Here is a 26,103-nt window from a genome sequence, read left to right as displayed (position 1 = left end):
TTTAAAGTGATCCCAAATGCATGCTGGGGTTCTTCTTTAAAATTAAAAGTGTACTATCCTGCTTCTCTCCTTGCCTAGACCTTAACTCCCCTATCGCCAATCCAGCAAGTTTTCAGCTTTTTGGCCTCCTGGGTTCTCCTTTTCAAAAATCTTTTCAGCCAGACCTGTGCATGAATGCTGACCAGGGGTGGACTGACCATTTGGAAACTCGGACACTGCCCGAGGGCCCGGGGTCAGTAGGGGGCCCCATTAGATGCCCCTGGTACCTTTTTCATAGGCATTTTTGAGTTTGGGCAAGGACACAGGGGCCCCATGATCCCCTGTTGCCTGGGGGCCCCAAGAGTTGTCTTGGCCGTCTTTAAGTGGCTGTCCCAGAACAATGTTAGAACCAGGGGTGGACTGACCATTCGAGCACTCTGGCAGTGCCCAAGGGCCCGGGGTCAGTAGGGGGCCCCATGAAATGCCCCTGGTACCTTTTTTTATAGGCTTTTTTGAGTGTGGGCAAGGACACAGGGGCCCCATGATCCCCTGTTGCCTGGGGGCCCCAAGAGTTGTCAGTCCGCCCCTGATGCTGACTGTCCATTCATTTCCATGGAAAAGTCATCCTCCAAATGGAGTTTGAAGTATAAGCTCTCCATAGGATTGAAGAGGGATTTTAGTTCCGGGATCTTGCTGGATCGGGAATGGGTGAGTAAAAGACTGGGGGGACTGGGGATGAACGTATATTAAAAAAAAAAAATGTGTAATGGGTTATCATGTCTTTACCAAGGTATTAATATAAAAACTAAACACCAGACAAACCCCAAACTTAGTTTTGGATGGCATGAAGAAGAATAGAACCTCTTAAAAGTATTAATACCGTTTTTTTTCTTTGTTGAAAGACTTTGGGGCACCTCTTGTGCTTGTGAGGGTAATGATTGTGTTGCATCAATACAGATCTGACAGAAGTTCTAACACTTCTCCATCCTACCCATCACTAAAAGAAATGTTTTGGCTGGAGGTTTTACTTTAATGACACCTCAGTATTAGCGATCATGTATAACAGTTTTATGAGTTGTTTAAGGAGATTGCATTTACTCCCGCAGGCCATTCATTCTGCTGCCGCCCCTCATGGAATGGATGCGTGTAGCTATCACATACGCTGAACACCGCCGCAGCCTGACCGTAGATGCCGATGACATCCGCCAGACCGCCAGACTGCTCCTCCCTGGTCTGGACTGTGAACCGCGACAGCTCAAGTAAGTGACAGCAGAGTCAGGCTTCATACTGATGGCTGGAGGCATCTCTAAAGATACTCATAGACGTGAGATTTTTATTTCCAGATCTGGCCAGTTAGGGTGTGAGCTGGATGTCTATGCATCATGCACATAGCAGTGAAAGCAATTCCTATGTCTGTCATTTCTTTTATGTATTTATCCGTCTGACTGGGGTTGCCTTTCAAGGCTAAGTTGACCTTTTTAAGCCAAGTGGCCCCAGTAGATTAAAAATCTATGCAGCTTTGTAAAATGATCTTTTTATTGCTTTACCTGTAGACCATTTAAATCCCCTGAGAAGCCTGGCTTGAAAACACTAGTTAGCAATCCCCACATCCTGCCTTATTGCAAGGATTCGAAAACCATCAGTTTAGGCAGGACATGGAGGTTGGGTTGCTAACTAGCAGTTTTGTAGGCAGGCTTCAGAAGGAAAGCCAAATGGTCTACAGGTAAAACATTAAAATTTGTGGTCATTTTACAAACTGCACAGATTTTTAAAATCTACTGGGGCCTCTTGACTGTATATATATACTAGAGGCTATTTTTGGAAAAGGTGAACATAGTCTTTAAAGCCTAACTTCAGAATTTTTTTTTTTGCTTTGGATAGAGTGGGGAAGTTAAAATAGAATTAGTATTTCTGTCTTGTGACCCCATTGGGGGGAATTTCCCTCACTTCCTTTTCCTGTGACACCTGTAATAGAAATAGAGACAGTAGTTGTCACTTGGAAGGCAAGGACAGCATTAAAAGCATTGTCAAAAGTCCTTCCAACCCTCCCCCACTCTTCTAAAAATCTGTTATTGCCCATGCTCCCATGGAAAAGATATATGTGTTAAGTTGCTAAATTATTCATAATATAAAAAAAAAAAAAAAAAAAAAACAGCAAGGATGATGCAGCCCCTCACAATGAGCACAGCAAGGGTGCAGAACTGGGAATGGGTGTGCAGAGATCTCACCAATGGAGTCTCTGAGATATAGAAGAAGCTGTCACGTGGTAAAAACGGAAATATCTATTTTGGGTGGGCTGACTCTTTAAATAGTAACATTCACATGCCTTATTGGTAAGCTTTATTTGACATTTGTTGGATCACATGACCTGATCAGACAGGATCAAGAAAAGTTAAAAGTTATACATAGATCTTTTTCTATACATGTTAGGCAGGATAGGTAGGAGAAAGGAACATTTGGTGACCCCTGCTTGCCAAAGAGGATGGGGTCACCAGAAGATTCTACATGCATGCCACACTGACAGTATCTCCATCCTTACCTACTATCCCTCTTTAGTCTCCCTTTGGAATTCCCTTGTTGTCTTTTATAGGCCGGAGTGTTGCTTTAGCTCCCTCAGACGCCTGGACGCCGGAGCAGCCGCTGAACGCTTTCAACAGGACTTGGGATTCCGAATGCTGAACTGCGGCCGAACTGACCTGATTCCTCAGGCGGTACGAGCACTGGGGTCTGACGGAATAAACACCATGGATGATCAGGTGAGGGTGTGTTTTGTGTAGATCCACCATAAATGTTCCAGAATGATGATAGAATTGTGAGAGGTGATCCAACGTGAGTGATTTGATTAAAAAAATAGCAGTAAAGCTGTTCAACTTTCAATAGAGTTTCCTGGTACAAGAAAAATCCACCTGCTCCCTCTTACGCATTTCACTCTATCTGGAGCTTAGTCATAGATTCATTCTGGATGGAGTAAACACGTTTTCTCATAGAGGGTAAAAAACCCACTTCAGACTCTCAGAAGTTAAGTAGCTCCACTTCTATTTCTTGCATTAGAACTATCAGCTGGTCATGGACTGTTTGGCATTGGCATCCTTCTATTGGTTCAACAGGAGTGAGAAACCTAGAGCAGAGTATTCTGTGATTGTCTGCAATGGATGATGTGATGTCAGCATAGAATAACAACTGTCCAAAAGTATTACTTCAGTTGCAGATGAAGTCTAGGTTGGCTTCCATTCTCACCGTGCATCCCTGTTTGCCTACACAGTATGCAGGGAGCATAAATATATTAGAGTGGGAAGATTAAACTTTCCAGCACCACTGCAAATAGTCCATTTTGGTCAGACTAACTAAAGCTGTCCAGTACTGAGAGAAATTTGGAGGCTGATGATGTCTTTCTTGAGAAAGTTAGTTGCTTGGCCGTCTTTAAGTGGCTGTCCCAGAACAATGTTAGAACCAGGGGTGGACTGACCATTCGAGCACTCGGGCAGTGCCCAAGGGCCCGGGGTCAGTAGGGGGCCCCATGAAATGCCCCTGGTACCTTTTTTTATAGGCTTTTTTGAGTGTGGGCAAGGACACAGGGGCCCCATGATCCCCTATTGCCTGGGGGCCCCATGAGTTGTCAGTCCACCCCTGGTTAGAACTTAGTCTCCTTGCACCCAGTGCAGTGGGTCCAGAAGTAGTAAGGCCAAAGTATCAACCTGACAACCAGGCAACCTAAAAACACATTTGTTGCACCCTCCTAGTTAGGTTATTAATTAGGCTAGGCAAATTTAGTTCTATATCTCTGCTGTAATCAGTTGAGCTTCTTTTGATTGTTTTGGGCTGTTCTGTGTCTCACGGGTTGCTGGTTTGACTGCTTCACCCTGCTTTCTGGAGGGTTCTGGATAATAGTGGTCCGGGAGAGTCAAACTAGTAGCCTGAATATTTATGTGGTTCCTTCCTGGGGAAAGGGGCCCAGATGGTGGCTGGGAGGGAGCATAACAATTTTTGGGCCTAGAACAGAGGGGTTCTTGTTCGTTCAGAAGGAGGAGATCCCAGCCTGAAGGACTGCTGCTCTTCTGGGCAGTCCAGCTGTGCTTTCTACTACTCATCAGGGTCCCAGCTGGGAGGGCTGTTCCACTGAACTCTGCTGGAGCTGACTAAAGGATTTCTTTTTTGGGGATCTGGTCTGAAGGGCTCACAGGAGAGGTGTCTGGAAGATATTGGAAGGAGGCTGGAAGATATTGGAAGGAGGCATCCAACTATAAAAGGATATTAGTGAGTACAGACTGCTATGTGAGTTCCCAGTGACTATCCCTCTTGCATCAGAGTCAACTTGTACTTAAAGTGGTTGTAAAGGCTGAAGGTTTTTTACCTTCGTGCATTCTATGCATAAAGGTACAAAAAAACGTTCTGTGTGCTGCTCTCCGCACTGCCCCATCAATACTCACCTGAGACCCATCTCAATCCAGCAATGCGCATGGGAGTCTCGGCGCAGCTCTGGGAGCCATTGGTTCCCACTGCTGTCAATCACAGCCAGTGAGCCAATAAGGAGAGAGTGGGGGCAGGGCTGAGCCACAGCTCTTTGTGTCTTGTGGACGCATAGAGTGATGCTTGGGAGCGAGCATGCAACAGTGCCCCCACAGCAAGCATTTTGCTATTGAAGACACTGGTCAAGGGGTAGGAACCAGTAGTGGCGGCAGGGGACCCGAGAAGAAGAGGATTGGGGCTGCTCTGTGCAAAACCAGGTAAGTATGACTTATTTACAAGAAAAACAAAACAACTAACATTTATCCTCATACCCACCGCCGTATAGAAGATATTCTGCTACACGGCGGCACGGGTGTGCAAAATCACGTATATATACGTGATTTTGCAATTCCAGGTAGGGGCATCCTACCTGCGCTGCCATTCGCAGCCATGGATGTCAATCATCAGGTCCTGCCCCGTGATTACCCACCAGCGCCCAGTGATTACTGTCAATCACCGAGCACACTACTCGGGCACACTGCTTGGGATGGCTGTGCACAGCATAGCCATCCTGATCAGTGTTCTTACAGTGAAGCACCCCCCCTGCCCCCCCCCAGTGTCTATACCGCCATTTGTAGACGCTATAACTTTCACGTAAACCATTTAATTTACAAGCATTGGGATTTTTTTTAGCAAAGACATGAAGGAGAATACATTTTACATTTTTTTACTGGACATGTTTAATAGCAAAAAGTCCAAAATATTGTTTTTTTTTTCTCAACATTGTGTGTCTTTTTTTGCTTATAGCGCAAAAAAAAACAAATCGCAAAAATAAAAACCACACAGGCAATCAAATACCACCGAAAGAAAGCTCAATTTGTGGGTAAAAAAGGAAGTAAATTTCATCTGGGTGCGGCGTTGCATGACCTCGCAATTGTCAGTTAAAGTAACGCAGCACCGTTACGCAAAAAATGGCCTGTTCAGGAGGGGGGGGGGGGGGGGGGAAATCCTCTGGAGGGGCAAGTGGTTAATATCACTTTATCACTTTAATGGTGGACATTGCTCATGGTGTTCCTGCTTAGCTCAGCCCATTATTTTCCACTGCAAGGTCTGTGTTCAGAATCTTAAAGAGGAAGATAGATGTCCTCAAGTTACTACTTAACGTTGCTGGAGTATCCCATGCAGGGGCGGACTGACCATTTGGAAACTTGGGCACTGCCTGATGGCCCGGGGTCAGTAGGGGGCCCCATGAGATGCCCCTGGTACCTTTTTCATAGGCTTTTTTGAGTTTGGGCAAGGAAACAGGGGTCCCATGATCCCCTATTGCCTGGGGGCCCCATGAGTTGTCAGTCCGCCCCTGATCCCATGGCTACCCTGCACCCATCCAAGTTCAAGTTTTTGCAATAAAGCATCAAAGTAAGAATTCCCTTGGACTGATCATTGAGCCGGAGGAGTGATTGAGACTGTGTGCCAGCTGCTGAAGCATCTACTAGGGAAGAAACGTTGGGACCAACGATCAGCGGGCCCTCTAGGGGGTGAGCACTACATTATCTGAGTGAGTTTCCATCGAACCATCTTGGCCAGTCATAATAGACAAAATACATTTTCACATTAATTTTTCTCTCCACCTATATATGCCTGGCTGCTGCCGGGATAAAAACGACTAGTAAATGTAATGTAAAACGTTTTTTAGGAGGATTTTTTTCTACTGGCTCAAGAAACATCACGGGCTGACTGTGAAAAATCTATTTTGGCAGCAGCTCTGTGCAGTCCTATGTGGGATCATATGACTGGCGTACCTGGACAGTGAACAGACAGCTCTATTTTGGTTTAAAAAGATGTTTTGTCTAACTGAACAGCAAGATAATACTTTAAAAATGCACGCTGATTAGGGAGCATCTGTCATTAAAGAGACCCTGTCATCAACCTAAACATTTGTAAGTTAAAGCACAGAAAATGAAAGTATTTTAAATGATTTAATTGACTGCTTGCAGTATTTTTCCTTTCCTTGAATTATTTTGTATTCAGTTGCAATTTACCTTTAAACATGCTAAAATTTTTAGGGACTCCAGGAAGGATCAATTCTCTAGCACAGTGTTTTTCAACCTTTTTTGTGCAAAGGCACACTTTTTTCATGAAAAAAATCACGAGGCACACCACCATTAGAAAATGTTAAAAAAATTTACCTCTGTGCCTATATTGACTATATATAAAGTAATTCTCTTGAATAGGAATCAAACACAAAGAAATTATTTTATAATTACTTTATTATGAAATAATAAAGTATTTTATAATTGGACCCGGGGGCCGGACCAAGAGTAGATGAATGATGTGTATGTGTCATCCATAGTAAGTATAGTAATATTCCCCCATAGTAAGCATAGTAATTAATCCCCCATATAGTAATTCATCCCCCATAGTAATTCATCCTCCATATAGTAATTCATCCCCCATAGTAATTCATCCCCCATAGTAATTAATCCCCCATATAGTAATTCATCCCCCATAGTAATTCATCCCCCATAGTAATTAATCCCCCATATAGTAATTCATCCCCCATAGTAATTAATCCCCCATATAGTAATTCATCCCCCATATAGTAATTCATCCCCCATAGTAATTCATCCCCCATATAGTAATTCATCCCCCATAGTAATTCATCCCCCATATAGTAATTCATCCCCCATAGTAATTCATCCCCCATAGTAATTAATCCCCCATATAGTAATTCATCCCCCATAGTAATTCATCCCCCATAGTAATTAATCCCCCATATAGTAATTCATCCCCCATAGTAATTCATCCCCCATATAGTAATTCATCCCCCATAGTAATTCATCCCCCATAGTAATTAATCCCCCATATAGTAATTCATCCCCCATAGTAATTCATCCCCCATATAGTAATTCATCCCCCATAGTAATTCATCCCCCATAGTAATTCATCCCCCATATAGTAATTAATCCCCCATAGTAATTCATCCCCCATATAGTAATTCATCCCCCATAGTAATTCATCCCCCATAGTAATTCACCCCTCATATAGTAATTCACCCCCCCCTATAGTAATTCATCCCCCCTATAGTAATTCATCCCCCATAGTAATTCATCCCCCCTATAGTAATTAATCCCCCCTATAGTAATTCATCCCCCATAGTAATTCATCCCCCATATAGTAATTCATCCCCCATAGTAATTCATCCCCCCTATAGTAATTCATCCCCCATAGTAATTCATCCCCCATAGTAATTCATCCCCCATATAGTAATTCATCCCCCATAGTAATTCATCCCCCATAGTAATTCATCCCCCATATTAATTCATCCCCCATATTAAGTCCCCAAGCCCCCCCTGTGTCAATTCACTTACATTTGCTCCGCGCGTTCCTCTCGCCGTTCCGGTGTAGCATGAAAATCTGTCTCCTATGAGGATCTGTCCCCCTCGACGTATCTGCGCATGTGCCAGTTTCAGGCATTAGCAGCCGATCAGCGATCTCCGGCACATGCGCAGATACGTCAAGGGGGACAGATCATCCTGACAGTATCACGCTCCGCGGGCCGGATTAAAAGGTCCGCCGGGCCGTAGTTTGCCCATTGCTGTTCTAATGATTGGTTTATTTGTGAGCCGAGGCCACATGTTACGGATGAAATTGCAATTTTTCCCACGGCACACCAGACAATATCTCACGGCACACTAGTGTGCCGCGGCACAGTGGTTGAAAAACGCTGCTCTAGCACATCACCCTCCCTCTTTGCATGTCATAGACCTCCCTTTTCTGGGAGTGTCTAGTTGCTGTCTGTGCTGACCCAGCTTCCCCACCCCTCCCTTCACCTCTCTTGCCCTCCAGAGGATTTACCCCCCCCCCCCTTCCTGAACAGTCCATTTTTTGCGATACGGCGCTGCGTTACTTTAATTGACTATTGCGCGGTCATGCAATGCTGCACCCAAATAAAGATTATGTCCTTTTTTTCCCCAAAAATAGAGCTTTCTTTCAGTGTTATATGATCTCCCGTGCGGTTTTTGTTTTTTGCACTATAAACTAAAAAAGACCAACAATTTTGAAAAAAAAAAACAATATTTTTGACTTTTTGCTATAAAACATATACAGTAAAAATCACATTTTGTCATAAATTTAGGCCAAAATGTATTCTGCTACATGTCTTTGCTAAAACAAAATCCCAATACACGCAACTTAATTTGTTTATGTGAAAATTATAGCGTTTACAAATAGCCGTATAGATACTGGAATTTTTTTTTTTTATACTAGTATTGGTGGCGATCAGCGACTTATAGCAAGACTGCAGCAGGCATTCTGACACTGAGTGGGAATTAACTGCCACTGACATCCCCAGTAACACTAATACAGTGATCAGTGCTAATAAAAAGCACTGACACTGTACTAATAACACTGGGCAGGAAGGGGTTAACATCTGGGTGATCAAAGGGGCTAACTATATGCTGTGTGCTGTTTTACTGTGGCCTGTGTGTTTTGTACTATGTAAGCATGCTGCTTTGTATTGCTCTGCTATGCAATACAATGCAGCATGCTGGTGCTCACGGGAGAGATCTATATTGTTTGCATACAGACCTCTCCCCTGTCAGTGTTCCTCGGCAATTGCCGGGTGCCAGAGGGGTATATCCGGCTGGGACCTGGTGATCAACAGCTGCAGCCACCAATTGCACGGGTAGGGCGAGCATGCCTCCTACACACACACACACACGCACGTGCGCACGCACGCACGCACGCGCACACACACACACACACCAGACATCACTAACCACTGTTTTTGGTAGAAATGATATTTCTACATGGCAAATAATTTACTAGCAGGTGTAGTAGAGTAATAGAAATCCAACAGAGCCAACAGTCATGACATGCATGCTGCTGATTCTGTGTAATTGAATCACTCATTGAAAGGGGCATGTTCAAAATAATAGCAGTGTGGAGTTCTATTAGTGAGGTCATTCATTCTTTGAAAAACAGGTGGCAATTATTGCCCTTATATAAGGAAGGAAGGCAGCAAATGTTGTACATGCTGGTTACAGTGCATTTCTCTCTGAAATTCTGAGGAAAATGGGTCGTTCCAGACATTGTTCAGAAGAACAGCGTACCTTGATTAAAAAGTTGATTGGAGAGGGGAAAACATATAAAGAAGTGCAGAAAATGATCGGCTGCTCAGCTAAAATGATCATCCTATTGGTAGATTTTGTTGAAATTAATGGTTTGGCCACAGGTTCTCTTTAATGATCGCTATTATGAAAATGTACATGTTTGTAGTACAGGAATTATATGTTAAGAGAAGTGTTCTTTCATGCATGGTATTGTAGAGATTTTAATCACCTTCTCTCTGCTGATAGAGTTATGCTGATGCCATCAGAAGGTCCAGATGTATCATGAGGATAGGGGTCACTCACCTGATCACCTGTCTTTATTATTCATTCCAATTACTTCATCTATCACTGCGCTGTTATCATGTGACCATGTGTCATTATGCCACCAGTGACCCAAACTACCAATTCTACTTAGTAAGCTGGAGTGAGAGAGGCACAGGCTATATAACAAAGCTATTTTTATGTCAAATAAATGATATGGATGATAGATAGGGAAATTAATTGACTAAAGGATGAATGGATAAATTGAAGGATGGGCAGACTGATGGTTCAATAGAATGAGGGATGGATAGATTGAGAGATGGACATATTGACTGATGAATAGAATGAGGGATGGATAGATTGGGGGATGGGCAGATTGATGAATTAATAGAATGAGGTATGGATAGATTGACGAACGGATAGAATGAGGGATGGATAGTTTGAGGGATGGACAGATTGACGGATGAATAGATTGAAGGATGGATTCAGGGATGGGCAGACTGAGGGATGGATAAATTCAAGGATGGATAGATAGAGAGATAGATTCAAGGATGAATAGATTGAAGGATGGACAGATTAAGGAATGGACCGATTGAGGGATTGAAGAGTGGACAGATTGAGGGATGGATAGACTGAGGGTTGGACAGCTTGACAGATGGATAGAATGAAGGATGGATAGATTGTGGGATAAATAGATTGAAGGATGGATTCAAGGATGGACAGACTGAGGGATAGATAGATAGATAGATAGATAGATAGATAGATAGATAGATAGATAGATAGATAGATAGATAGATAGATTGATTTAAGGTTGAATAGATTGAAGGATGGATTAAGGGACAGACTGATTGAGGGACTGAAGGATGGACATATTGACGGATGGATAGAGTGAGGGATGAATAGATTGGAGGATGGATTCAAGGACGGACAAACTGAGGGATGGATAGATTGAAGGATAGATAGATAGATAAAGTTTAAGGATGAATAGATTGAAGGATGGACAGATTAAGGGATGGACCGATTGAATGATTGAAGGATGGACAGATTGAGGGATGGGCAGATTGACGGATGGATAGTCTGAGGGATAGACAGATTGACAGATGATAGACAGGGATAGACAGATTGACGGATGAATAGAATGAGGGATGGATAGATTGTGGGATGAATAGACTATAGGATGGATTCAAAGATGGACAGACTGAGGGATGGATAAATTGAAAGATACATGGATGGATAGATAGATAGATGGATGGATGGATAGATAGATAGATAGATAGATAGATAGATAGATAGATAGATAGATAGATAGATAGATAGATAGATAGATAGATAGATAGATAGATAGATAGATAGATAGATAGATAGATTTAAGGAGGAATGGATTGAGGGATGGACCAATGGAGGGATATAGATAGATGGATGGATGGATAAATAGAAGGATGTAGAGATTAAGGGACAGACCGATTGAGAGATTGAACGATGGACAGATTGACAGATGGATAGAATGATGGATTGAATAATGGACTGATTGAGGGATTAATAGATTCAAGGATGGACAGATTGAGGGATGAATATACTGAAGGATGAATAGATTGAGAGATTAAAGGATGGATAGAATGAGCAATTGATAGATTGAAGGATAGATAGATTGAGGGATGGATAAATTGAAAGATGAATAGATTGAAGAATGGGTAGACCGAAGAATGGAAAGACTGAGGAATGGAAAGATAGTTGGATACATCATTTCCATCAAGCTGCTCACATTCATGCATTTTACTACCTACAAGCAGTAAATAATGAATCTCTAAATCCACTTTAATATGTAAATGTTGTTCCTCTTCCAGGGTTTGACGCCGCTCATGTACGCCTGTGCATCTGGAGATGAGGCCATGGTGCAGATGCTGATAGAAGCCGGAGCTGACCTGGATGCTGCGGTAAGAGAGCCATTTGCAGGACTGTGTTTATAGGAGCATCACTACGATGGCTGGATCACCACCAAAATACAAGGAATAGGTCCCCTGAATCAGAAAACAATAAGTTCATTATTATATTTATAAGCTCTTCCTTATAAATATGGTGTTTTTCAAAAACAGGTTATATTAATTACAGTTCTCCTAATCAACAAAACCTCCAGGGGCCATCACACCTCAGCAGTTTGAAGCACAATTTGACGTTTCCACTAGAAGTGCATCAATGCTTGACACTAGGATTTCCTTTACAGCCAATGGTGCAAGTTCATACCTGAGCACAGTGTTCCTTGAACCTTAGAAATCAGCACTTGAAGTTTCTTATGAGTCGCATGTTTTGGCCACAATAGACTTCAATGGGATAGCCCCAAAAAATGCACGGAAAACAAGCAAAACCTGCCTTTTGTGAGCATTTTCTTGTCTAGTAACTAGCTTAGCAATGACTAACAAAGAAAAGTAACTCACTCAGCCTGAAATGCGCTGAAATGCTAAAAAAAATACGTGTAAAATGACCAAAAACAATTAGCTCAAGTGTGAATGGAGCCACGCACGTGGTTTTATACATGGGACAAGAAAAAGAAAGTTGTAAAAGAACCAAATTTGCCCAAAAAATGTGTCGCATGTAGATATTAAACTCTAATAGTCCCCTTGTATGTGAGACCACATTCTGATATTTCTGGCCCTTCATTGAGCATTTGGGTATCAAAGAACAATTGTAATATACAGTAATCATTTATCCGTCCCCGCCCCATGTATTACAACATCGTATTGGAACACTCGAGTAGCAAGTAACAACTAGCAATAGAAATAAATTATAATTGGGTTCAGCAAGCCAAATACAACATTACAGGCAATCTAGCCCCAAAATATGTTTTTACTTGGTGTCCCTTTAAGCAGAGGCAGGGTATGGCTGGAAGGCTGCTGCTGTTTCACAAGGAGGTTATATTGCGGCTCTTGTGGTTTTTTTATTATTAAGAAAGTCTGCAGAGTTTTTCAACACCACGCTGATCCAATTAGAAATAATTCAGGCTCGGGCAGCTCTGACGAGGTCTTTGAAGTTTTTAGAAAATTCCTGTTTGCTACCACAATGCTATATAAGGGTGTTAAAGGGCAATTAGGTTTATAGCACAAATTGTGTTACATAAAGAAGTGATTCATAATGTATGCTTGTGAAAACCCCACCATTGATGACAAAACTTGGGATTTTTTTTTTTTACATTGCATTAACATTTTCTGTGTAGTGGTCTATAGCCTTTTAGTCTTCTGTAGTCTTTTCTTCTTCTTTTTTTTTTTTTTTAAGATCTGCTTGATAAGTTTAAAGACAAGTTGATCCTGCCAGAAATCTTGCAAGCTGAAAACTTCCTGTTCTCTGCCTGTGCTGCGCCCTTATCAGTTACAATATTTCCAGCTATTTCTGTGGACTGTAGAACTACAGAAAACCTTCCTCTATGTTCTGATGAAGAGAAGAGGGGGAAGTGTTTCCTAGTCCTAAAGTGGTACCGGTTTACAAAAAAGAACATTCTTTTCAAGTATACATTCTTAACCTAAAAAGTCCCTTTTATTGTTCTTGGCCTCCACCAAATCTTAAAATTATTATTTTACGTTGCTGCTGTGCAGGGGTGTCCCTAGGGTTGGTGTCACCCCTCCAAAGGTGGGCGGTCCCTGTCGTGCACACACAGCCTGGCTTTTCCCCTCCCTGTGTCCCCGTCGCACCCCCCCGGAATGGTGTTGCAAGATCAGTTAACCCCGTATAGCAGTGGTTCTCAACCTTCCTAATGCCGCGACCCTTTAATACAGTTCCTCATGTTGTGGTGACCCCCAACCATAAAATTATTTACCCAGTAATTATAATTCATGAGTGTCGTTTTTACCTCCAATACTGCTGCTTTCAACATAGTAGCTGCTTTTAACAGAGTAGCTGCTTTCAACACAGCAGTTTCTTTCTACACAGTAGCTGCTCTTTACACATCGGAAATATGTGTTTTCCGATGGTCTTAGGTGACCCCCGTGAAAAGGTCGTTCGACCCCCAAAGGGGTCACGACCCACAGGTTGAGAACCACTGCCATATAGGTTGCAAGCCGACGATCCCTGCAAGATGGATCGGATCTGCAAATTGGGGAGCATAATGGATCGGACTCCGACATTTGAGTGCAGATATATACAGACAAGCCTATATGTATAAATTGAAACACTGGCAGCTAGAAGAGGATGCAGTAGAATTGTATGTATCTATATGCTGGCACACAATAATGCTGCTGCACATGTTCATAAATGGTCTTTAAAGCAGAGCTCTACCCAAAAGGGGACGTTTTGCTTTAAGGACTGATCCCCCACTCCCCAATAAGGATTGGTACCTTTTGGAGAGCGGTACCCGAAATTGACAGGTACCCCTTCCCATTTCCACTGGGATCGCCTAGGCGATCGGAAGCGGAAGTTGTCCCCCCCCTTCCCCGTAGTCTACTGGGACATGCGACGGGTCCCAGAAGACTACGGGACCATTCACAAAGCACAGCGCTACTTCTCCATGCACATTGGACACCCATCTGTGAAGCCGCAAGCTGTCACAGCTGGGTGCCCACACTTAAGGTGACGGCATCGGGAACACAGGGCGGCCGGTGAAACGGGCTGCAGGGGCGACACCGCAGGATCGCGGAACACGTAAGTGTCTGTCTGTTTTTTAAGTCGGAAGCTACAGTTTTTGCAGCTACTGACTTTTTAAATTTGTTTTGATTTTCACTGGAACTTCACTTTAAGGCAAAATTGCATTTTTCACATTACTCTTTCTACCATCCTCTGCCACCAAGATCTTACTTCAGGTGCAATAGTTACCGTTCAATAATATATACTGTAAATATCTGAAAAGATAGATTCCCCTTGATGGTAGTGTGTTCTCAAACAGTAAAAAACCAATATGATCGCCAGTAATGAGAAACGTCAAAGCTGTCACACCGCCACCCTAGACCTGAAGGGTTCCTCTGAAATGTATCCAAGTGTACAATCTCTGAAGCATTTTGAACTCCTACAAAGCTGCCCTAACAACTAGATGTAGACTGAGCTCCTTGCTGTGTCTCCTAGTATAGCAATACCCTCTGACGTGAGCAATTCATCGGGACAAGAACCAAAGGTGCATTTTCCATAGACTCTCTAGTCCTCGTTGAATTGAACGAAATGCTTCCTTCGTCTGTGTTCACTAGAGCAGATTCACACAAATCTTCTGCATTCAGAATCTGTTTGATCCCACACTGTGTGGTGTCTAGTGGCATCAGCAGGTCAATATTTGAAGTAAATCTTATAGTTTTCCTTTTTTTCAGGTGCCCAGCAATTCCCCCCGACACCCGTCTGTGCACCCTGACACCCGGCACTGGACAGCGTTGACGTTTGCTGTGCTGCATGGACACATCTCGGTTGTGCAGGTAAGTTGGAGCAGGAAGACTGATCATTGGTTGGTATCTGTGCACCCGGGCAGATGGGGATCGCAGTGCAGCTCACCACGTGATGGCCCATCACACCCTGCACCTGGATCTGCATCTCCCTTGTCCCTGCCATGACTGCAGGGCAGGCAGTGTGAGAGGCACTGAAAAGAAAGCTGTCCCAGTAAACACAGAAGGCTTCTGTGTTTACAGGAGACAGTGGTGAGCAGGGAGCAGAGTGCGAGACCCGGAGGTGGTGGAACGGAGTTCCACCATGTTCCAGCTGAAAAAAGCCCATGGTGCGAGGACTACATGAACTGACCTGATAGGCCAGATTTGGTCCACGGGTCTTGTGTTTGACACATGTGCCTTAAAGGGTTCCGCCAACTTCTGAAACATCATGAGCTGGGAGACTAAAAACCCAAGTCTGCTTGATTACCTTCCAACCTCCACTGGTCATATACACTACCTCTCCTTCTCCAGCAGCTGCAAATACAATATGCCATCCCCATACCCACAGCAATATATGCATTACAAGTTCATCCTTTCACTGGCAGCCATATAGACAAACTACCTCATCTCCAGCAGCCATAAAAACACCCCGTAATACCCAGCACCCATCCTGTTTATACAGACTGCCTCATCCCCAGCAGCAATAAATATCCCCCCAATACCCAGCACTCCTACTGTTTATACAGACTGCCTCATCATCAGCAGCCATACTGTTTATACAGACTGCCTCATCTCCAGCAGCAATAAATATCCCCTCAATACCCAGCACCCATCCTGTTTATACAGACTGCCTCATCTCCAGCAGCCATACTGTTTATACAGACTGCCTCATCTCCAGCAGCAATAAATATCCCCTCAATACCCAGCACCCATTCTGTTTATACAGACTGCCTCATCTCCAGCAGCCATACTGTTTATACAGACTGCCTCATCTCCAGCAGCCATAAATATCCCCCCAATACCCAGCACTCCTACTGTTTATACAGACTGCCTCATCCTCAGCAGCCATACTGTTTATACAGACTGCCTCATCTCCAGCAGCCGTAAATATCCCCCCAATACCCAGTACTCATACTGTTTATACAGACTGCCTCATCTCCAGCAGCCATAAATATCCCCCCAATACCCAGCACTCCTACTGTTTATACAGAATGCCTTATCTCCAGCAGCCGTAAATATCCCCCCAATACCCAGTACTCATACTGTTTATACAGACTGCCTCATCTCCAGCAGCCATAAATATCCCCCCATTACCCAGCACCCATCCTGTTTATACAGACTACCTCATCTCCAGCAGCCATAAATATCCCCCCAATACCCAGCACCCATCCTGTTTATACAGACTACCTCATCTCCAGCAGCCATAAATATCCCCCCCAATACCCTGCACCCATACTCTTTATACAGACTTCCTCATCTCCAGCAGCCATAAATATCCCCCCAATACCCAGCACCCATCCTGTTTATACAGACTACCTCATCTCCAGCAGCCATAAATATCCCCCCAATACCCAGCACCCATCCTGTTTATACAGACTACCTCATCTCCAGCAGCCATAAATATCCCCCCCAATACCCTGCACCCATACTCTTTATACAGACTTCCTCATCTCCAGCAGCCATAAATATCCCCCCAATACCCAGCATCCATATATATATAGTCAAGGAAATAAGTATTTGATCCCCTGCTGATTTTGAATGTTTGCCCACTCACAAAGAAATGATCAGTCTAAAAATTGAATGGTAGGTGTATTGTAACACTGAGAGACAGAATAACAACAAAATATTCAAAAGAAATGCATGTCTAACAAATGATGATTGATTTGAATGTTCATGAGGGAAATAAGTATTTGATCCCCTTCACAAAACATGACTTAGTACTTGGTAGCAAATCCCTTGTTGGCAATCAGAGGTCCGATGTTTCCTGTAGTTGGCCACCAGGTTTGCACACATCTCAGGAGGGATTTCGGCCCACTCCTCTTGGCAGATCCTCTCCAAGTCATTAAGGTTTGGTGGCTGACGTTTGGCAACTCGAACGTTCAGCTCCCTCCACAGATTTTCATATGGATTAAGGTCTGGAGACTGGCTAGGCCACTCCAGGACCTTAATGTGCTTCTTCTTTAGCCACTCCTTTGTTGTCTTGGCCGTGTGTTTTGGGTCATTGTCATGCTGGAACACCCATCCATGACCCATTTTCAATGCCCTAGCTGAGAGAAGAATAATTGCACCAACTGTTGTCACCTTCTCAACAAGCTGCTTGAGGATAGTTTTGTAGCCCAATCCAGCCTTGTGTAGGTCTACAATCTTGTCCCTGACATCCTTGGACAGCTCTTTGGTCTTTGCCATGGTGGAGAGTTTGGAATCTGATTGTTTGATTGCTCCTGTGGACAGGTGTCTTTTATACAGGTAACAAAATGAGATTAGCAGCACTCCCTTTAAAAGACTGCTTCTAATGTCAGCTTGTTACCTGTATGAAAGACACCTGGTAGCCAAAAATCCTGCTGAATGATAGGGGATCAAATACTTATTTCCCTCATGAACATGCTAATCAGTGCATCATTTGTTAGACATGCTTTTCTTTTGAATTTCTTGTTGCTATTAGCACTCATATAGGCACACTGCCCCAGCAGTCATAGATATCCCCCCCAATACCCACCACCCATATTGTATATACACACTACCTCTCACTTCCTGCTGAGTCTCTTGGACAGGAAGTGAAGGGAAATCTCTTCAAGGGAACACAGACAGCTGACTAGGGTTCTAATTCCTACTCTGTCTAAAACTAAATGAACACATTTTAGTTTTGATGTACTTTGAGAAAGGAAGCCGTCTTGCAATGTCATTGCTATACACAAATAATGACTGCCATATACTTCACTTATTGTAAGCCCAGTCTGATCTTCTTTGCTTTGTTTCTCTCCAGTTACTCCTGGATGCCGGCGCCAGTGTGGAGGGTTCAGCCGGGAACTGCAGAGAAGACAACTATGCTGAGACCCCTTTACAGCTGGCCTCTGCTGCAGGTACCCCTTATATCCACCATTGACAGTCATCCCATTTCTGACAGGAAAACTCATACAAATGAGCGCAGAGAGGCCACTCCAGGTGGAAACATGTGAACAGTTAATCATGAGCTCACCACTGCTGCCTTGTTAATCATATGCATGATGAAGAGAACTGGAAAAAAAGGCGCTGTGGAAAATGCTCTCAGACAAGCACCTTAGTGGAGGTGCATCTTTATTGGGTGAGATAAAGTAGCAAGTATAATAAAATTAACCAGCCTGAAGTGGACAGTGTGATTCCAATGGACGGCCCGTCCGCTCTGAGGGGAGCTGAGATCAAAGAATGCTCCTGTCGGCTTCAAATCACGTGGTGTCAGCGTACCAGCGTCCTGGGTGGTGTCACCATGGCAAACGAAGGCAGTGTCCGGCGTTGGCTTCAGCTGGGAGCATATGTGGGGTTACCAAGACGACATGTTTCGCGCAGTTGCGCTTTGTCAAGTCTCTGGTAACCATGGCCGGCGGCCATTATATAGAAGACCATTAAAGGGAAGGCTGGCTGAGTGTAATTAGCAGGGGATGGGGTGTCAATCAGAGCGGACGGCTCGTCCTGAAGCAATGCTGAATACAAATTTAAAGGTACAGATTGCAAGTTATAAAAAATGATATGTATAAAAACAATAGCATTGGAAAGCATGATATACTTTCATCTTCAGTGAAATAAAGATAATACAATAACAAAAAAAAAAACAAAAAAAAAAAAAAAAAAAACACAAGTTAAAAATGACATCGCAAAAAACGCAATTTTTGACATAGCTTCCATGAACCAGCGATGTCATTTTTAACTTGTGTGTTTTTTGTTTTTTTGTTTTTTTTGTTATTGTATTATCTTTATTTCACTGAAGATGAAAGTATATCATGCTTTCCAATGCTATTGTTTTTATACATATCATTTTTTATAACTTGCAATCTGTACCTTTAAATTTGTATTCAGCATTGCTTCAGGACGAGCCGTCCGCTCTGATTGACACCCCATCCCCTGCTAATTACACTCAGCCAGCCTTCCCTTTAATGGTCTTCTATATAATGGCCGCCGGCCATGGTTACCAGAGACTTGACAAAGCGCAACTGCGCGAAACATGTCGTCTTGGTAACCCCACATATGCTCCCAGCTGAAGCCAACGCCGGACACTGCCTTCGTTTGCCATGGTGACACCACCCAGGACGCTGGTACGCTGACACCACGTGATTTGAAGCCGACAGGAGCATTCTTTGATCTCAGCTCCCCTCAGAGCGGACGGGCCGTCCATTGGAATCACACTGTCCACTTCAGGCTGGTTAATTTTATTATACTTGCTACTTTATCTCACCCAATAAAGATGCACCTCCACTAAGGTGCTTGTCTGAGAGCATTTTCCACAGCGCCTTTTTTTCCAGTTCTCTATCCCATTTCTGACACCTTTTCCAGGATCTCCATAATAGCCCCATCTTTGTGCATACGCATGTGCAGATGAGCCAAAGGTCTCTGCTGTGTCCCAAAGGATGGGCATTCAAAGCTGAAAATATGTCCATAGCATACCACAGATTCTCCAAAGGGGTCCAAAGCTTTATTCATCACTCACAGCATAATAACAAAGGCAACGTTTCGGAGCCACACAGGGCCCATTCATCAGGCAAGTGACGAAGGATGGGCAAGAGTGCTGTGGCACATCTGCACATGCATGGAATCAAGCGCAACATCATTCTCACCTAGGCAAGAAAAGAGGACGTACTGTGCTAGGAAAAAATGTCCAAAGCAAAAGAAATATATCTTTATCTAATTGCAGAAGAGGGAGGGAACTGGAGCCACATGCACACAATTTGTTTTTTTTGGGGAGGAGGTCTGCTTTACAAATTAAGCAGTTATACATTGGAGATCTGAGTTTTTGGCTCTGGGATTCTCTATTTTCCAAGACCCATAAGAGGGGCTGCCATTATGATAGTTTGTATGTATTTCTTCTCCTGGCACAATGGCAAGGATTAGTGTAAAGATGGATATGGGAGCAGGTTGGTGGTTGTCTCAGCTGTCTGCCAGTTGTCTGAGGCAAGACTTCAAATCTCTTACTCTATAGGTAACTATGAGCTGGTCAGTCTGCTCCTGGACAGAGGTGCCGATCCCCTCCTGAACATGCTGGAAGCCGGTCGGGTGACATCTTCGCTACATGAGGACATGAACTGCTTCAGCCACTCAGCCGCGCATGGGCACAGGTACGAACCCTGGGGAATCCAACACTTCCACTTCTAGAAGACTCTGTCATAACCGACTTTGGTTGTGCTTTTATCTGTATGGTTCTAGAATCAAATCTAAATCAAATGCAATTCCTTTCAGTAAATATTCAGTACACAATGCTAAATCCATACATTCCCAGGCAGCCCCTCCCTTACAGCAAAGTGAAAAAAAACTGCAAAGTGAAAAAAACAAGAAGTGCACCAACCTTGCGCATTACCTCAGTAACCAAAATTTATTAGTAAAGGAATGGTACTCACAAACAGCGAATAAAAACAGGCATGTAAGTCAGAGCTCTGAGGAAGAAGGTACGTCCTTCGAAACGCGTCAGCGGTACTGAGTGTCTACCCCCATGATGGGATTCGCGCTGGCCTCTTGTCTCTGAAGTCCCTTGGAGGACTTGCATGCCTGTTTTTATTCGCTGTTTGTGAGTACCATTCCTTTACTAATAAATTTTGGTTACTGAGGTAATGCGCAAGGTTGGTGCGCGTCTTGTTTTTTCACTTTGCAGTATTGTTCGGGCTTTCCCAGCCTTGTTTTGGAGCTGCAGGACCTTTCATGCTCTGGTGGTCGTTTCGTTTGGGTTTGATTTCACCTACTCACCACCGGCCTGGGTCCTGGAGCGCAGGAGGAATCGTATTTTAGCCCCTCCCTTACATCAAAGTCCACATCAAAGTCCCCCCTTACACCAGGGCCCCCATCAAAGCCCCCTTACATTTTTTAGCAAAGGCATGTACCAGAATGCAATTTGGCCTAAATTTATGATGAAATTTGATTTTTAAAATTTTTTTATTGGACTTGTTTTATAGCAAAAAGTCAAAAATATAGTTTTTTTTTCAAAATGTTTTTTTTTTGTTTATAGCGCAAAAAATAAAAGACGCAGAGGTGATCAAATACCACCGAGAGAAAGCTCAATTTGTGGGGGGAAAAAAGGACGTAACGTTGTAGTGGAAAAAAGCATTTTTTTTGTTATGTTGCACATTGCAACTATTTGTGATGGAATTTTGTAGTATTTGTGATGGACTCTATGGTATAGCACTAGCGCCATCTACTTTTGAAAAGTGGTAGCAGCCTATGCCAAAGCTAAAACTGAACCACACAGTATACAGTATATATTATTATTATTATTACACAGTATTTATAAAGCGCCAATAGTTCGCTGAGCGCTGTACATTACAAAGGGGGACAGAACATGTGACAGAACAATAACAATACAATGCAAAACATGAGGGGATTGAGGGCCCTGCTCTTTCGAGCTTACAATCTAGGAGCAGGGCATTGCTTTGTTTTGAGGGAATAAAGCTGATTTTAGTAATTATTATTATTTTTTATCCGTATTATATAGTTTGGTGATTTCCCCCAGAGGTAGCATGTAATTATCCTCTGTTGTTATAACCTCTCAAATCATTTACATATTTGGACTATTGTTTATTGCTGGCAGTTTACACATTGCTTCACATATTTTACATTCACATCAGTCCCTGTGCTCAAGGAGCTTACAATCTAAGGTCCCAACCTTACATTCATACATATACTAGGGGCAATTTACACAGGAGCCAGTTAACCTACCAGCATGTCTTTGGAGTGTGGGAGGAAACTTGAGGAAACCCACACAAGCACAGGGAGAACATGTAAACTCCATGCAGATAGTGTCTTGGTCAGGATTGTACCCAGCAACCCAAGTGCTGTCAGGCAGAAGTGCTAACCACTAAGCAAATAAGCATGTCATACTATCCGTATCATACCTTGTGTGTTTTGCTTCAGCACCTAAATGTCCCAATATATAATTCTGAAATTAGAGGTAACTGGAGACTGATCTGAGCTTTCAGGACCTCAAGAATAAATGTATCTCACCATACACATAACAGTCTAACTACAATCTTTGTACAATCAACTTCAGATCTACGAAAACTATGTAATATGAGGACCTACCTAAACTGTCCAATCAATTTGTATTCAATCAAAGCAGATCCTTGTATTTACATGCTTGTTGGTAGATCGTAATGTGTGGTATGATCTTAAGAACTGGAACAATCTCAGCCACCAGTCACAATAAACAAGTTTGCAGCTAGCTTGTGGAATAGGAAATACTCCAGCTCCTAGTTAGAAGAGGATCACATATAATACTCAGCAGACTGATCAGCTTTAGCTTCCATAAACTGCTGTACACATCTGACTTTTATTATATAATAGCTGTAGAGATCAGACAGAATTCACTCTCTTCTTCCCTTTAGGAATGTCCTACGTAAACTGCTGACTCAGCCTCAGCTCTGTATGGGAGACGTCCTTTCCCTGGAGGAGATCCTGGCAGAGGGGGTAGAGAGCGACACCTCTAGTACCAGCAGCTCAGATCAGGTTCCAATCCGGCTCTGTAAGACCAGAACGAAGGCGCTGCAGGAAGCTACGTACTACAGTGCAGAACATGGCTATCTGGACATCACTATGGAGCTACGTGGCCTCGGTAAGATTCTGTCAGACCATGATCCTCACCCCCTCCACATATCGAGAACATTGGAGTACTATGCCAGCACAGAGCACAGGCGGGGTATGCCAGCACAAAGCACTGGCACTGAGCACTGGAGGGGTATGCCAGCATAGAGAACTGAAGGGGTATGTCAGCACAGAGCATTGAAGGGGTATGCCAGCACAAAGCAGTGGAGGGGTATGCCAGCAAAAAGCACTAGAGAGGTATACCAGCACAGAGCACTGGAGGGGTATGCCAGCAGAGAACATTGGAGTACTATGCCAGCACAGAGCACTGGAGGGGTATGCCAGCAGAGAACATTGGAGTACTATGCCAGCACAGAGCACTGGAGGGGTATGCCTGCACAGAGCACTGGAGGGGCATGCCTGCACAGAGCACTGGAGGGGTATGCCAGCACAGAGCACTGGAGGGGTATGCCGGCACAGAGCACTGGAGGGGTATGCCAGCACAGAGCACTGGAGGGGTATGCCGGCACAGAGCACTGGAGGGGTATGCCTGCACAGAGCACTGGAGGGGTATGCCTGCACAGAGCACTGGAGGGGTATGCCAGCACAGAGCACTGGAGGGGTATACCAGCACAGAGCACTGGAGGGGTATGCCAGCATGAAGCACTGGCACTGAGCACTGGAGGGGTATGCCAGCACAGAGCACTGGAGGGGTATACCAGCACAGAGCACTGGAGGGGTATACCAGCACAGAGCACTGGAGGGGTATACCAGCACAGAGCACTGGAGGGGTATGCCAGCACAGAGCACTGGAGGGGTATGCCAGCACAGAGCACTGGAGGGGTATGCCAGCATGAAGCACTGGCACTGAGCACTGGAGGGGTATGCCAGCACAGAGCACTGGAGGGGTATACCAGCACAGAGCACTGGAGGGGTATACCAGCACAGAGCACTGGAGGGGTATACCAGCACAGAGCACTGGAGGGGTATGCCAGCATGAAGCACTGGCACTGAGCACTGGAGGGGTATGCCTGCACAGAGCACTGGAGGGGTATACCAGCACAGAGCACTGGAGGGGTATAGCAGCACAGAGCACTGGAGGGGTATACCAGCACAGAGCACTGGAGGGGTATAGCAGCACAGAGCACTGGAGGGGTATGCCAGCATGAAGCACTGGCACTGAGCACTGGAGGGGTATGCCTGCACAGAGCACTGGAGTGTCAAGAAGCATTAGGGACTAGTTGACACGAGTGTACTACAGTGTACACCGATCCGAGGGCTGTGTTTACCTGCATGGGGAAGTACAGGTGTTGCATGCATCCCCGTGCAGACAGTTACATTCATGCCATTTGGGACCCAGCGGTTGCAGGGACACAGTTACTGCTCCCAATTTGACATCTGTGTGAGTGCATGTTCCTGAACACAGACAGTGTGCGTTCAGGACCGTGAACATTCACAGATATCAGATTGGGAGCAGTGGCTGTGTCCCTGCAACCGCTGGGTCCCAAATGGCATGAATGTAACTGTCTGCTCAGAAATACATGCAACACCTGTGCTTCCCCATGCAGGTAAACACAGCCCTCGGATCGGTGTACACTGTAGTACACCCATGTGAGAGAAGCAAACATCTGCCACATAACCTGCAGGGTAACCGGACTATATCGTGATATAAAGGTGTGAGGCTTTAATTAGGTTTTAAGTTGACCACACAGGATTGTACAATCTCTTTTACCAACTACTACACTGCGTAAAGCCGGCCATACTTTATACAATCTGATCATACAATTTCTGTATAATTTCCTTTCATGCAGACCCTCATACTACATAGATGATGGTAGATCTAAAGGAGATTGTACAATCAGATTGTACAGTGTATGATCGCCTGAAGGGCCTTCCTAACTGGCTATAGTTCGGCTACGCAGGGATTAACACACTAATCAGAAGGTGTGTGTCCAGCTTTATATGAGCACACATTTGGTCCAGGTTGCTTATGTTTTCAGTATTTGATGGATGACGAAGAGGTAAACCACACGACTGATTTTGATATGACACAAGAAATCTGATTGGTTACTTGTCTGCTGTGGTAAATTTTTCATACTTCAGCTCTGTTGTAACTTTGTACAAATCAGGTTTCTTGCACAGTGAACAGAGCCTGCGTAATAACGTTCCTGGGACCTGCTGCTGCCTTGTACAGCTTTCCATTGGGATGCATTAGAAGATGTGTCAGGGGTTGCATAGAGCACCCACATGTGCAAGGGGGGAGGGGGGGGGTGCTGCATGCAACCTGACACAGGATTTGCAGAACACTATTGGGTCTATTTATAAAAAAACAAAATTGCTATAGAAATGTGATCAACCTTTTCAGCACAGCAACAACATTTTCTCGAATATGATTTCCTATGATCATCAGCTCCATCTAGGGCCCATAATGTGGCATTTTCCTAGTTAAGGTAAATACTGCATTATGGCCACTAGATGGTGCCCATGGTCATAGGAAATGATCACATTAGACGAAATACATTGATATTTAGTTGCGGCTGTGCCATTTGTCACATTCATGCAGCACCAGTATGCCTTAGTTGTAACATTTTTAGACGATAACCCCAATATTCCTTTATGTATTATAGGAGTGCCATGGAAGCTGCATGTGTGGATCGAGTCCCTGCGGACCTCCTTCAACCACTCACACCGATCTATCATGGAGAGCCTGCTGCAAGAGTTCACCAGTATACGGGAGGAGGATTATAATGAGGAGCTCATTAACGAGGGCTTCCTTCTTCTCTTTAATATATTCAAGACCACTAAGGTGAGAGCCATTTGTATCCTGAGCTTCATGGGGAAGCAGGTATTCACAGGACTCTAAAACATTCTTTTCACAGTTTTATTGTAAAAACCTCATGTCAGGAAGTCAGATAGGTTGGCATTGACATGGCGCCATCAGGCTTTCACAATAAAGGAACGTTTTGGAGTGCTGGTGACTACATTCCACTGGATTCTTCAATGTTGCCACCCGTTGTGTCTTCAAGAACACACTGTCCTGATTGGTCACATGCTGGAAAGAGACCAGTTCACACGAGGACAACTAAGGTGCCTGCACACATATTGCAGCCTGATCATTAGATTTCCCGTTTAACCTTTTTTTTTTTTTTTGTCTGTGAGCCAATGTGGTGAAATTGCGTAGGGGATCATTTACACTAGGTTCAGACCTTTGCATATAGGGAATG

At 44.1% G+C, this 26,103-nt stretch overlaps 1 protein-coding gene across 1 annotated transcript in view; it reads left to right on the top strand.

Annotated features, from left to right (window-relative positions):
• ABTB2 (ankyrin repeat and BTB domain containing 2) overlaps window positions 1-26,103 on the top strand; it is a 185,530-nt gene that overhangs the window by 141,497 nt on the left and 17,930 nt on the right. The window contains exons 4-11 of the mRNA XM_089684620.1: window positions 1,086-1,238; window positions 2,570-2,735; window positions 11,642-11,731; window positions 15,077-15,178; window positions 18,111-18,207; window positions 20,295-20,430; window positions 22,684-22,910; window positions 25,507-25,685. Coding sequence (XP_089540746.1) covers window positions 1,086-1,238; window positions 2,570-2,735; window positions 11,642-11,731; window positions 15,077-15,178; window positions 18,111-18,207; window positions 20,295-20,430; window positions 22,684-22,910; window positions 25,507-25,685 — 1,150 coding nt within the window. The remainder of the gene's footprint in view (window positions 1-1,085; window positions 1,239-2,569; window positions 2,736-11,641; window positions 11,732-15,076; window positions 15,179-18,110; window positions 18,208-20,294; window positions 20,431-22,683; window positions 22,911-25,506; window positions 25,686-26,103) is intronic.

The sequence above is a fragment of the Staurois parvus genome, unplaced genomic scaffold (genome assembly GCF_062004578.1).
Source record: "Staurois parvus isolate SC_StPar_1 unplaced genomic scaffold, SC_StPar_1.0 ptg000350l, whole genome shotgun sequence".
Taxonomy (NCBI): Eukaryota; Metazoa; Chordata; class Amphibia; order Anura; family Ranidae; genus Staurois; species Staurois parvus.
This window is presented reverse-complemented; position numbering and strand designations above follow the sequence as displayed.